This window comes from Cyanistes caeruleus, chromosome 22, assembly GCF_971803275.1.
Source record: "Cyanistes caeruleus chromosome 22, bCyaCae1.hap1.1, whole genome shotgun sequence".
NCBI classification, from domain to species: domain Eukaryota; kingdom Metazoa; phylum Chordata; class Aves; order Passeriformes; family Paridae; genus Cyanistes; species Cyanistes caeruleus.
This window is the reverse complement of record NC_141722.1, coordinates 1,075,834-1,089,005: the sequence shown is the minus strand read 5'-3', so window position 1 is coordinate 1,089,005 and position 13,172 is coordinate 1,075,834. Positions and strand designations below refer to the sequence as shown.

Here is a 13,172-nt window from a genome sequence, read left to right as displayed (position 1 = left end):
TGAGGGGAGATTCAGGTTCCAGGTGAGAGGAGATTCAGGTTCCAGGTGAGGGGAGACACATTTTCAGAGCCCTCTCAGCTCCTAAGGGGACATGTCAGTATCTGTTTGCCCAAGTGCTGGAAGATCAGGAAGTCTCCAGGTTGGTTCTTGAGCTCAGTAAATGGCAGAGGTGGCTGGGAAGTGGAAGTGTGTTTTCAGTGAAAGCTGGAAAAACACAGGACTGGGGCTGGGAGAGGCTGAACTGAGCGCAGTGTGGAAGGAGCAGAAGTGTTTGCTGAGCCAGCTGTGTGTCCTTGCAGCCCACCAAGGTGCTGGGGATTTACACCTTCACCAAGCGCGTGGCGCTCGAGGAGTTTGAGAACAAACCCCGCAAGCAGCAGGGCTACAGCACCGTGTCTCACTTCAACATCGTGCACTACGACTGCCACCTGGCAGCTGTCCGGTACGTGCTGCCCTCAGCCAGGCCTTGGCAGGCTTTTCCAGGCCTTTCCAGGCCATTCCAGGCCTTCCCAGACCGTTCCAGGCCGTTCCAGGCCGTTCCAGGCCATTCCAGGCCATTCCAGACCTTTCCAGGCCATTCCAGACCTTTCCAGGCCTTTCCAGGCCTTTCCAGACCATTCCAGGCCTTTCCAGGCCATTCCAGACCATTCCAGGCCTTTCCAGACCGTTCCAGGCCTTTCCAGACCATTCCAGGCCTTTCCAGACCATTCCAGGCCTTCCCAGGCCATTCCAGACTGTTCCAGGCCTTTCCAGACCATTCCAGGCCTTCCCAGACCGTTCCAGGCCGTTCCAGACCTTTCCAGGCCGTTCCAGACCTTTCCAGGCTTTTCCAGACCTTTCTAGGTGGTTTGGGATGGTGGAATTTGGGATGGATGGTGGGTTGTTGATCACTTTGCAGCCTCTGTCGGGGTCTGCTTTACCACTGCTCAGGCCTGGATTCTGCCAAGTCTCCAGCACTGAGAGAAGCTGTGGAATTACCATTTTTGGGATGTTTCCTTAGAGAAAAACTTACCTGGTGTGCCGTGTCTCTCTCTCTCTCTGTCGGTGCAGGCTCGCTCGGGGCCGCGAGGAGTGGGAGAGCGCGGCCCTGCAGAACGCCAACACCAAGTGCAACGGGCTCCTGCCCGTGTGGGGGCCCCACGTGCCAGAGTCCGCTTTTGCCACGTGCTTGGCACGGTGAGTGCAGCCAGCTCCTTCCCCTTGTGGGTGAGTCACATCCTGGCCACACACCCCGCTGAAATCCGGGCAGCAGAGGTGCTGCGGCTGAGCCTTGGTGGAGCTGAGCCATCAAGAAGAGTCGATCCCCTAAAAAAGTGCAGGTGTCTGTTTGCTCCTTGGTCTGGATGCTAAATCTGAACCAAGAGTGCCTGTAGAAATTACAGGCTGCATGGTTCCTCAGTCCTGCCTGAGAAACTAGCCTGGGAAAAACATGAGAAAGAATTAAAACAATCCTTAGAGACAGAAAACAGCCTCGCAGGTGCTGTTTGTCTGTCCCTTGTTTTCTTGGCAAGAGAAAGTCAGAGGGTGTTGTGCCCCACTGACCAATGATGGTAATGTATTAGTTTACTAACCAATAAGAGTTTCCTTTCTGTACTTTCCACATATCAGTCTATAAAACAAGCCTGAAGTAATAGAGATATTCTCCTAACTGACTCCATGAGAGTCTGTGTTGCTCATTCCCAGCCGTTCCTAATAGAGCGACACCTTGGCTCGGTGTAAATCATTTCAGAGCCTCCTCAGCCCCCAGGGACTGCTGAGGATGCAGTGTTGATCCATGTGTGAGCCCTTGCTGTACAAAAGGAACCTTCTGGCCCCAGTGGATTCCCTGGTGCAGGTTTCCAGGCTCCTCTTGGATGGTTCTGAGGTACTGGAGCAGCTCTCTGGAGCAGATGGAGGTGCTGCTGTCAGGATTCTGGTTGACGTTGTGCTGGGTTTCTGATGTCACATCAGGAGTTGTGAACCTGACAGGGGTAGGAGTAGATCAGGAATTCTCCTCTGTGAAGGGCTGTGCCCTGGCACACAGCGCCCATGTGGATGTCCCTGGATCCCTGGCAGTGCCCAAGGCCAGTGGTTTTTCACAATAAAGGGATTTGGATGGGGTTTGGAGCACCCTGGGACGGTGGAGGTGTCCCTGCCGTGGCAGGGGGTGGGATTGGATGATCCTTAAGGTCCCTCCCAACCCAAATCATTGTGGGATTTGGGGATTCTGCGCAGTCGAGAGCGGTAACGCGCTGGAAGCATTCCAGCTGTGTCCCAGCTCCTGGGAAAACAGCATGGATGAGAGGACAGGCACGTGCAGACAGAATTGGATTTGTCAGAGTGAGCTGAAATCCCCCCTCTTTTGGGGAGGTCAATCCAAGCTAGCAGGGGTGGGCTGCTCCTTCTTTAAAGCTTTTCCTGTGCCGTCCTTTTGGGGATGCCGTGCCCCAGGAGCCGTGTGAAGCATCCCTGCTGTTTTGCAGACACAACACGTACCTCCAGGAGTGCACAGGCCAGAGGGAGCCCACCTACCAGCTCAACGTGCACGACATCAAGCTGCTGTTCCTGCGCTTCGCCATGGAGCAGTCGTTCAGCGTCGACACGGGCGGCGGCGGCCGCGAGAGCAACATCCACCTCATCCCCTACATCATCCACACCGTGCTCTATGTGCTCAACACGTCAGTGCCACCCTCCCCTGGGCCCTGCTCTGCCCTCTGCTCCCAGCAGGGATGGGAAATCCCTCCCAAAAGCGCTCCCAGTTTTTTGGGAGGATCGGGGTTGAGCATCCTGAGGAGGTTGTTAAGGATTTATGTTGTTGGGAGCGAGGCCTGGACATGCTGGATAACAGGGAAACCTATTGAGTAAAAAAGCAATTGGGAATTAGCTTCTCTTTCCATTCTGGATGTAATTATTACCTCTGGGGTGAGCAACAGGGTTATTACATCAAAGGAACTCTGCCAGCTTAATTTTCTCCTGAGCAGGCAGAAGAGACACTGCAGTGAGGTAATTGTTAGTTGAAAACTTAACCCTGATATCATTTTATTCAGGATTCAAATAACACAGTTTTGTTTCCAGATTTGACATCCTGGAGGAGGGTTCAGGTCCACCAGGTTTTCCTGATATTTTTAATTATTTCTTTGGGGTTCCCATTATTATTTTTTAACCGATGAACAGCAGAGCTTTGGCGCTGCACTGAGGTTTTGTGGCCACATCTGTGGGCACCCAGATGTTTTGGGGGGCATCAGCTGCTTCTCATCCTGCAAAAATGAGATTCCCATGTACATCCTCTATTTGAGGAGTTAGATATTAGTAAGAAATACTAATTAGATGAGGGTATAAATATTAAAATACACACCAAGGTCACTCCAAATGCAGAGCAGTGAAATCCCTCTCACTTCCCCGCCTGGCACTGATCAAGGTTTTGGCTGTAATACAATTTATCTTTTGTTTTTAATATCTATCTCCAGATCCCTGTGCTGTTGTTTTCCCAGTCCTGTGGGAGACAGATAAATGGAAGTGTTTGTTTCACCTTGTTAGGCTGCAGAAGTGGAAAAAAAAATCCTTCTCTACTTCCCAGACAGAATTTTTGATATTAAATAGAGAAAATAAAAGAGCTCCCAGCTTCATCTGCTGGGATTCTGCTTGAGGACTTGATAGGGAGAGTTTATCTCACTTAAAAAGCAGAGCCACAGATGTGGTAAAGTGTGATGCAACTTCCCAAAGTCTCCTGTAACTCGTGGTTTGCACTGTCAGCTCTGGGCTGTCAGGACTCCTGGAGCTCTGGGGGAAAGGAGGAAAAGGAGAAAATATTTTATATAATTTTGCAGTAAAGGACAGGGTCTTTTGGGTTTGCATTTGGCCTGTGTTTTCCCAGGGGTTGTTCCTGCAGTAGAGGAATTGGTTGGGTGGATCCAGGTGTGGCTGTGTGGTGTCCCGTGGGAGATGGCACCACTGCAGTGGTGCTGTCTTGCACTGGGGCTGTGGCAGCTGCCTGGCAGCCTCCAGTGCTGCCCACAGCTCCAGGAAAAACGTGTTTGCTCCACTGGGAGCCACTCCTGAGCCAGGGGGGAATTTGGGAACAGCTGCAGTGTCCACTGGGAGCAAATCCTTAACCAGGGGGGAATTTGGGAAAGCTAATTGTGTCCATTGGGAGCCAGTCCTTAACCAGGGATGAATTTGGGAAAGGCTGGGGATGTTCACTGGGAGCAAATCCTCAACCAGGGGGGAATTTGGGAAAGCTGCAGTGTCCACTGGGAGCCAGTCCTTAACCAGGGATGAATTTGGGAACAGCTGGTGGTGTCCACTTAGAGCAAATCCTGAAGCAGGGATGAATTTGGGAAAGGCTGGGGATGTTCACTGGTATCCAGTCCTGGATCAGGGCTGAATTTGGGCAGAGCTGGTGTCCCTGAGCAGGCTGCACGGGCAGCACCCAGAGCTGCTGGGGGCAGAGCTGATGCTGCTGGAGCAGCCCTGAGGCTCCCCTGTTGTTGCAGGACCCGGGCGACGTCGCGGGAGGAGAAGAACCTGCAGAGCTTCCTGGAGCAGCCGCGGGAGAAGTGGGTGGAGAGCGCCTTCGAGGTGGACGGGCCCCACTACTACACCGTGCTGGCCCTGCACATCTGTCCCCCGGAGAGGTGGAGGGACATCCGCGGGGACATCCTGCGGCGGCTCCTCGTCACCTCCCAGGCGCGCGTGGTGTCCCCGGGAGGGGCCAGCAGGTCAGTCCCCGTCCCCTGGCTGGGCACAGGGGCACAGGAGAGACACGGGTCACAGGCACGGAGCTTGTGTCATTGTCACAGAGCCCTTTGTGTCACTGTACAGAGCCACTCATGTCACTGGCACAGAGCTTGTGTCACTTTCAGCCCCACTCGTGTCATTGTCACACAGTTTGTGTCACTGGCACAGAGGTTGTGTCACTGTCACCCCACTGTTGTCACAGTCGGTGTCACTGTCACAGTTTGTTTCACTGTCACCCAGTCTGTGTCACTGTCACAGTTGGTGTCACTGTCACAGTCAGTGTCACTGTCAGTTGGTGTCACTGTCACCCCACTGCTGTCACTGTCACAGTCAGTGTCACTGTCACCCCTGGTGTCACTGTCACCCCTGGTGTCACTGTCACGGTGTCACTGTCACAGTGTCACTGTCACAGTGTCATTGTTACCCCTGGTGTCACTGTCACCCCTGGTGTCACTGTCACGGTGTCACTGTCACCCCTGGTGTCACTGTCACCCCTGGTGTCACTGTCACGGTGTCACTGTCACCCCTGGTGTCACTGTCACAGTGTCACTGTCACCCCTGGTGTCACTGTCACGGTGTCACTGTCACCCCTGGTGTCACTGTCACGGTGTCACTGTCACGGTGTCACTGTCACCCCTGGTGTCACTGTCACGGTGTCACTGTCACGGTGTCACTGTCACCCCTGGTGTCACTGTCACCCCTGGTGTCACTGTCACAGTGTCACTGTCACCCCTGGTGTCACTGTCACCCCAACTCCCCTGGCTCCTGTTCCCAAATTCCAGATCCTGAACGTGGATCCAGGGGATGTCCTGCAGCTCCAGCCCCACCCAGGGCGGGTTTGCTGCTTTTTAAACCCTCCCTAAATGTTGTGTTCCTCACCCAAGCTGGAATAAAAGCAACACTGGAACAGGCAGGGCCAGGAACTTCCAACCAAAGCATCCAAGCCCCGGAATTCCAGGGGAACAGAAACAGCACTGGGGAATTGTGGCAAGGTTTATTCAAGGGCTTTTCTTTAATCTCTGCAGACAAGGGGAGCGCAGAGCCTCCCAGAAATGGCAATTCTCGTTTCCAAGGTCTGTGATATTTATTCTTGTGGAGAGTCAGGAACAGGGCTGGTGAAACTCTGCAGATCAGTGCCAATATCTGGAATTTGTGGGCTGAGGCAGAGAGGAAGGCTCTGGCTGTGACACCAGGGTGATGTCTGCATGCAGAGGATTAAAATTAACATTCCACGTTGAGGGTGTTGTCTGGGAGCAGCTCCATTCCCAGAACAGCAGGGTGAGGACTGGGGACACTCAAGGACTCACTGCTGCCAGAGCCAGGCAGAAAGGGACAGGAGTCACTGCAGGAACACCAGAGATTCTCAGGAGTGACTGCAGGAATCCCCAGAGATCTCCAGAAGGTTCAGGAGTGACAGCAGGAACCCCCAGAGCATCTCAGAAAGGGACAGGAGTCACTGCAGGAACCACAGAACGTCTCAGAAAAGGACAGGAGTGACTGCAGGAGTCCCCAGAGATCTCCAGAACCTCTCAGGAGTCACTGCAGGAACCCCCAGAGATCTCCAGAAGGTTCAGGAGTCACTGGAGGAACCCCAGAACCTCTCAGGAGTCACTGCAGGAACCCCCAGAGCATCTCAGAAAGGGACAGGAGTCACTGCAGGAACCACAGAACCTCTCAGAAAAGGACAGGAGTGACTGCAGGAGCCCCCAGAGATCTCCAGAAGGTTCAGGAGTCACTGCAGGAACCCCAGAGCCTCTCAGGAGTCACTGCAGGAACCCCAGAGCTTCTCCAAAAGGGACAGGAGTCACTTCAGGAACCACAGAACCTCTCAGGAGTCACTGCAGGAACCCCCAGAGATCTCCAGAAGGTTCAGGAGTCACTGCAGGAACCCCCAGAGCATCTCAGGAGTCACTGGAGGAGCCCCAGAACCTCTCAGAAAAGTTCAGGAGTCACTGGAGGAACCCCAGAGCCTCTCAGGAACCCCCAGAGCATCTCCAAAGAGCTGAGGATGCGCTGGTGATCCAAACCCCGTAAATCCTGCAGGAATGCTGTGCATTCCCTCTTCCCAAAGCAGCAAACCCCACTCCTTCCCTGCCCATCCAGCTCCTCAGCTGGGCTCACACAAAGATTTGGGGAGAATGGAGCCAAATAAGGGTTTCTGGCTGTGCCAGGAGTGGTGGTGCCACAGGTGGCAGGAGGAGATGCTCAGCACCTCCCTTGTTTTGGAAACAATTCCTCTGTAAAAGGTGAAATTAGCAGAGTGGATCCGAGTTCTGGGCTTGTTCTGGTTTTGTAAACATAATTTCCAGATTGAATCCAGTGTTGATTGTCACTGAAGCACAAATCCTGCCTAAAAAATGTGGTTTTCAGCACAGCTTTCATCTGGAATTTGGAAGGGAAAAAAAACCCACCTTTAGATATATTTATTTTTTGTTTTTTTCCCTTTGCTTTTTCACTGTCACCTTTCTAAAACACTCCAGAGAGGAAGCAAAGCTTCCACGTGTGGCTTTTGTGTCCAGGAATGAAACCCAGCAGCTCCTCCGTGCTCCAGAACGTGACCACCACCCCTAAACCACCAAGAACTTTTAGTTTTTAATGAAAGGAGCAGACTCCAATTAAATCCAAACCATTCCCATGAAAAGAAAAAAAATCTTGCAGTATTTGGGAGGCCAGAATTAGCCTCACTCTCCATCCCATGGAAATTTAGTCACCTTTACTAATTGGTTTTCCTTTAAATAATTAAGCTGAGCTGTCCCAGCAGGCTGCCACCTACTACGATTCTGATTTAAGGGCACACACACAAATGGAATCTTTTAATAACAGCAGCAAAATGTTCATTTTTCCCCCTAAAAAAACCCCCAAATCTGGGGCTGATTGCAGCTGGGACCCCCTGACTCCAGGCAGCAGCAGCTGAGCTGGTGCTGGGTGTATAAAAAAATGACTTTTTAATGTTGTTTTTCCCAAAGCTGTGGAAATGATGGGGCAGATGAACCTGAGGAGCAGAGGGAGGAGAATTCCAAAGGCATGAGAGCTGCTGGCAGGAGGGTTCCACCTTGCCAGAACCTGTTTGGTGATTAATCCTGCAGCTCTGCACCTTTCAGGGCATTCCTGCTGCTCCAAACCCAGCTGCTGGATTTCCACAACTCCTTTCCTTGGCAGGAGAATATTAAATAGAAATCCTTCCATTTCTTCAAGGACAGGAGATTTCCCTCAGAGTCTTGCAGAAATGTTTTTACGAGTTGGAAGCACAAAGGATTTGGGAATTCCTGCAGGAATTTGCTGTTTTCCCAGCACAGAACACACCAGCCAGGGCTGTACATTGATTTTTTCTCCTCTCTCTGTGCTCATTTCCTTCCTGTTGAAGAAAGTTTTAGTGGCAAACCTGTCCCTCACAGAGAATTCCAGGTGCCCTGTGCTGCTGGAATAAAATCATGGATTCAATCACAACAGCCAAGGTTTCGTCTCAAAGGAGCAGAAATTTTTCTTTGGGGGTTTTTAGCCCCTTTTATTGGGTGTTAATTAAAATTAATAAATTTAATAAAATTGATAAAATTGATAAAATTAATAAATTAATAAACTATTACTAAAATTAATTATTTTATTAAAATATTACTAGAATTAATAAATTAAATAAATTAATGAAATATTACTAAAAATAATTATTTTAATAGAATATTACTAGAATTAATAAATTAAATAAATTAATGAAATATTACTAAAAATAATTATATTAATAAATTAATAAAATATTACTAGAATTAATAGATTTAATAAATTAATAAAATATTGCTAAAATTAATTAATTTATTAAATTAATAAAATATTACTAGAATTGATTAATTTATTAAATTAATAAAATATTGCTAAAATTGATTATTTTAATTAATGAAATGTTACTAGAAATAATTAATTTAATAAATTAATAAAATATTACTAAAATTAATTATTTTAATAAATTAATAAAATAAATGAATAAAAGAAAACAGCACCTCTCTGTTCCCACTGGTGGAACAGGAGAAAACACCTTCAGAACATCCATGTTTTGTTCTGGGAACCAAAACTTTATTTACAAAAACAATCCTTGAGAGGGAAAAAAAAAAACAAAAACTCAAAACCCAAAAGGCTTTGGGAAACAAACTGAGAAAAGCCTTTCAAGCTCAGAAAATCCCCTCCAAAATTCCACCCAGAGCCATTCCCTGCGCTGCCAGGCTGTGAATTTTGTCAAATCCTTCCCCCCAAAAAAAAAAATGTGATTTAACCACAGAGCATTTTCCCTCCGGCAGACTGGCAGACAAGGCAGTGAAGGAATATTCCACCTACCGCTCGGGGCTGCTCTTCTGGGCACTCGTGGATCTCATTTACAACATGTTCAAGGTAAGGAGAGCCCTGCAGCTCCTCTGAGCTCGGCACTTGGGATGAGTTTGGAGCAGAAATCAAAACTGGAAATTTTCAAATTCAAAAATTCAAAATTGCCTTGTGCGGTTTGGAAATGAAAGTCCCGGGATGGTTTGGGTTGGAGGGAGGTTAAAGCTCATCAGGGACAGCTCCCCAGCCCCATCCCAGCTGTTCCTCACCCTCACAGGGAAGGATTTCTTCCTTTTTGCACCTTTTAAAAGCACAAAAGGCCACGGGGAGCTGCTCTGTGTGGCCCCTGCAGTTCTGCAGCTGAAGAATTGAGAATTTCCCAGCTGGCAGCACTCCTGTGTTGGGTACTGGCTCATTTTCCCTGGGTTTTGGGGTTCATTCGGGTTTTGGATTTTTGATTTCATTTCATTTTTGGATTTTGGGGTTTTTGGGTGTTTTTTTTTATTTTTTGGGGATTTTTTGGGAATTTTTTTGGATTTTTTGGGGGGTTTTTTTGGGTCATTCCAAAGCCTCCAAAAACCCAAATAATCCCCCAATTAATGGGGTTCATTCCAGGGAAATGGTTGGGTGAGGAAAAACCTTCAGCTCCCACTGAGGTTTCAATCCTCAGGGTGAAAAAACACCTGGGAGCTTGTTTCATTCTGTTAAAAAAATAAAATTATCACAAGGTTGCACTCGGGGAATTGTTTCCTCTGCTGGTTGTTTGCAAGAGGCAAATCCAGCAGTGGGAGGAGGCACCAGATTTTGCAGTAACTTCACGAATTTTTGAATAAAACAATTATTTTGGGGCTGATTTGGTGTCTGTCCCCTGGCAGAAGGTGCCTACCAGTAACACAGAGGGAGGCTGGTCCTTCTCTCTGGCCGAGTTCATCCGACACAACGACATGCCGATCCACGAGGCTGCAGACAAGGCCCTGAAAACCTTCCAGGAGGAATTCATGCCAGTGGAAACGTTCTCTGAGTTCCTGGATGTGGCTGGTGAGTGTTTGCTTGTCCTTTTATAGGCTGGCAGCAGCTGTGTGACGCCGCTGCAGCTGCTGGGGAGGGCTCAGCACGGCCTGAGCTGTCCCAAAAGTGCTGGGACACTCACCTGGGTAGGAGAAAACTCCCCCAAAAAGAAGTGTTTGAGGGTTTTTGGTTGGATGCTGATGGACAGATGTGAGCAGAGACAGCAGTTGGGTGCACCCAGAGTTGTTCCTCAATGATTTTGGTGCTTCAGGAATACACAGATGTTGAAAACCTGCAGCTGCTCTTTCTTCTCCCAAAATCTATGCCCCAGGCCAGGCTCTCACTGCCCACCACAGGGAGCAGAGCTGGGTGCCTGGAGCTGTTCCATTTCATTGAATGTCCCACTAAATTCACATTTCAGCCTCTGCTCGTGCCCTGAAACACCCCTGCAGCCATCAGTGGCCCAGCACAAATCCCTGCTGGGGGCAGGACAGCCTGCTGGGGCTGACTCTGGTCTCTCTCCTTCTGTTCCAAGGACTCTTGTCAGAAATCAATGACCCCGACAGCTTCCTCAAGGATCTCCTCAACTCCATCCCCTGAGCTGCCAGCACGGAGAGCCTTTGGCCAGAGCCTCCATCGCTTGCCTTCCACCCCTCTGTGTCCCTCCTCGTGCAGTCTGGCCCTTCCCTGAGGAGTGCTGCAGGTTTTGGTTTTTTTGGGGTTTTTTTTGTTGGAATTTTTGTTTTGTTTCCCTTTTTTTTGGTTTTTTTTTTAATTTTTATTTTCTACAATTTTTTTTTTTTTTTTTTCTTCTCCACGGAGTGATTTGGAAATTTAAGATTTGTTTTATCTCGTGTTTTCAGCGCTTCTATCTGTAAAGCCTTGTGCATTCAAGCTGTTTGAAAGAACTTGTACAGAGAGGAACCCAAAGCAGTAAATCTTAACGCTTTAGTGTGCAGCTCTTTGAAGTTAAATAAACCGAACAAATGGGGAAGCTGGGCTGGACTGGTGCTTGGGGGAGGCTGGAGCCTGGTGCTGGGGTGTTCCTGCTCCTGCTCAGAGCTGCTGCTCTGGCCTGGGGCTCTGCAGGGACATTTCCCCCTTTTCTTCATTCCTTGGGGCTCTGCAAGAACATTTCCTCCTTTCCTTCCTTCCTCAGGGCTCTGCAGGGACATTTCCCCCTTTTCTTCATTCCTTGGGGGCTCTGCAGGGACATTTCCCCCTTTCCTTCCTTCCTGGGAGGTTCTGCAGGGATATTTCCTCCTCTCCTTCCTTCCCTGGGGGTTCTGCAGGGACATTTCCTCCTTTCCTTCCTTCCTGGGAGGTTCTGCAGGGACATTTCCTCCTCTCCTTCATTCCCTGGGGCTCTGCAGGGACATTTCCCCTTTTCCTTCCTTCCCTGGGGGTTCTGCAAGAACATTTCCTCCTCTCCTTCCTTCCTGGGAGGTTCTGCAAGAACATTTCCTCCTTTCCTTCATTCCTCAGGGCTCTGCAGGGACATTTCCCCCTTTTCTTCATTCCTTGGGGCTCTGCAGGGACATTTCCTCCTTTCCTTCCTTCCCTGGGGGTTCTACAAGAACATTTCCCTCTTTCCTTCATTCCTTGGGTTCCACAAGGACATTTCCCCTTTTCCTTCCCTCCTGGGGCTCTGCAGGGACATTTCCTCCTTTCCTTCATTCCCTGGGGCTCTGCAGGGACATTTCCCCATTTTCTTCATTCCTCAGGGGCTCTGCAGGGACATTTCCTCCTCTCCTTCCCTCCCTGGGCTTGTACAAGGACATTTTCCTCTTCCTTCCCTGTGGCTGTACAAGGACATTTCCCCTTTTCCTTCCCTCTCTGGGGGTTCTGCAGGGACATTTCCCCCTTTCCTTTCTTCCTTGGGGTTCTGCAGGTAGAAAATGCAGGAATTTGGAGGATAAAGGCGGTGCAGGCAGTGCCTGCCCAGGGCATGGGGGGGGTTTAGGGATAAACTGGGGCTGAGGAGGAGCTGGGATCATCCTGATAGAGCTCCCTGGAGGGACAACAACAACAACAACCCCAGGAGATGCAGACAGGGAACAAAAACCTGCTGGAAAGGTTCAGCTGGTCCAGGCCACGCAGGGAGGCTCCAAAATCCTCAAAAGCAAAGAGCTCCAGGATCCCAAATCCCCTGCAGCGGGGCTGGGAGGGCAGAAAAGGCTTTGGGGAGTTTGTTATTTAAATCAGGAATGAGAAGAACGAGGGGAAATCCATCCAAATGGATGAAATGATTCAAAGTGATGCCCTGAACAGCAGAGTCGACCCCTTCTCCAAAAAAATAAATCAGTTTATTTGCCAAAGACATGATTTGGAGGAATGAAGGGGTTGTTTGTGGTGCAGGAGAGCCTGGGTGAGCTGTGGGATTGCTTTGAAGCTGACTGTGAGCAGCAGCTCCCCGAGTTCCTGACATCCCAGGGTTGGGCTGCAGGATTTAATTAACATGGGGATTAATTAAACCCGGGGAGAGCAGGGACAGGGAAACCTGACCTGCCCTGGGAATTCCCTGGTGGATTCCTTGTCCTGCTGCCTCCTCCCTCTGCAATTCCCTTCTCCAGGTTTTCTGGAAAAAAATTCCCTTTTCCAGATTTTCTGGGAAAAAAATTCCCTTTTCCAGATTTTCTGGGAAAAATTCCCTTTTCCAGATTTTCTGGGGAAAAAAATTCCCTTTTCCAGATTTTCTAGAAAAAAATTCCCTTTTCCAGATTTTCTGGGGAAAAAAATTCCCTTTTCCAGATTTTCTGGGGAAAAAAATTCCCTTTTCCAGATTTTCTGGGGAAAAAAAATTCCCTTTTCCAGATTTTCTGGGGAAAAAAATTCCCTTTTCCAGATTTTCTGGGGAAAAAAATTCCCTTTTCCAGGTTTTTCGGGGAAAAAAAATTCCCTTTTCCAGATTTTCTGGGGAAAAAATTCCCTTTTCCAGATTTTCTGGGGAAAAAAATTCCCTTTTCCAGGTTTTTCTGGAAAAAAATTCCCTTTTCCAGGTTTTTCTGGGAAAAAAATTCCCTTTTCCAGGTTTTCTGGGGAAAAAAATTCCCTTTTCCAGATTTTCTGGGGAAAAAAAATTCCCTTTTCCAGATTTTCTAGAAAAAAATTCCCTTCTCCAGATTTTCTGGGAAAAAAATTCC

The 13,172-nt window shown here is 49.0% G+C and overlaps 1 protein-coding gene across 6 annotated transcripts in view; it reads left to right on the top strand.

Moving 5' to 3' along the window:
* The window catches only part of UBR4 (ubiquitin protein ligase E3 component n-recognin 4), an 85,594-nt gene extending 74,571 nt beyond the window's left edge, over nucleotides 1–11,023 (top strand). For all 6 annotated transcript variants that reach the window (XM_086860412.1, XM_086860411.1, XM_086860410.1 and 3 more), the window contains 7 exons: nucleotides 300–442; nucleotides 1,051–1,176; nucleotides 2,463–2,657; nucleotides 4,473–4,697; nucleotides 9,000–9,090; nucleotides 9,897–10,059; nucleotides 10,565–11,023. In XM_086860412.1, coding sequence (XP_086716538.1) covers nucleotides 300–442; nucleotides 1,051–1,176; nucleotides 2,463–2,657; nucleotides 4,473–4,697; nucleotides 9,000–9,090; nucleotides 9,897–10,059; nucleotides 10,565–10,629 — 1,008 coding nt within the window. In that variant the 3' untranslated portion in view covers nucleotides 10,630–11,023. The remainder of the gene's footprint in view (nucleotides 1–299; nucleotides 443–1,050; nucleotides 1,177–2,462; nucleotides 2,658–4,472; nucleotides 4,698–8,999; nucleotides 9,091–9,896; nucleotides 10,060–10,564) is intronic.
* The last annotated feature ends 2,149 nt before the right edge of the window (nucleotides 11,024–13,172 follow it).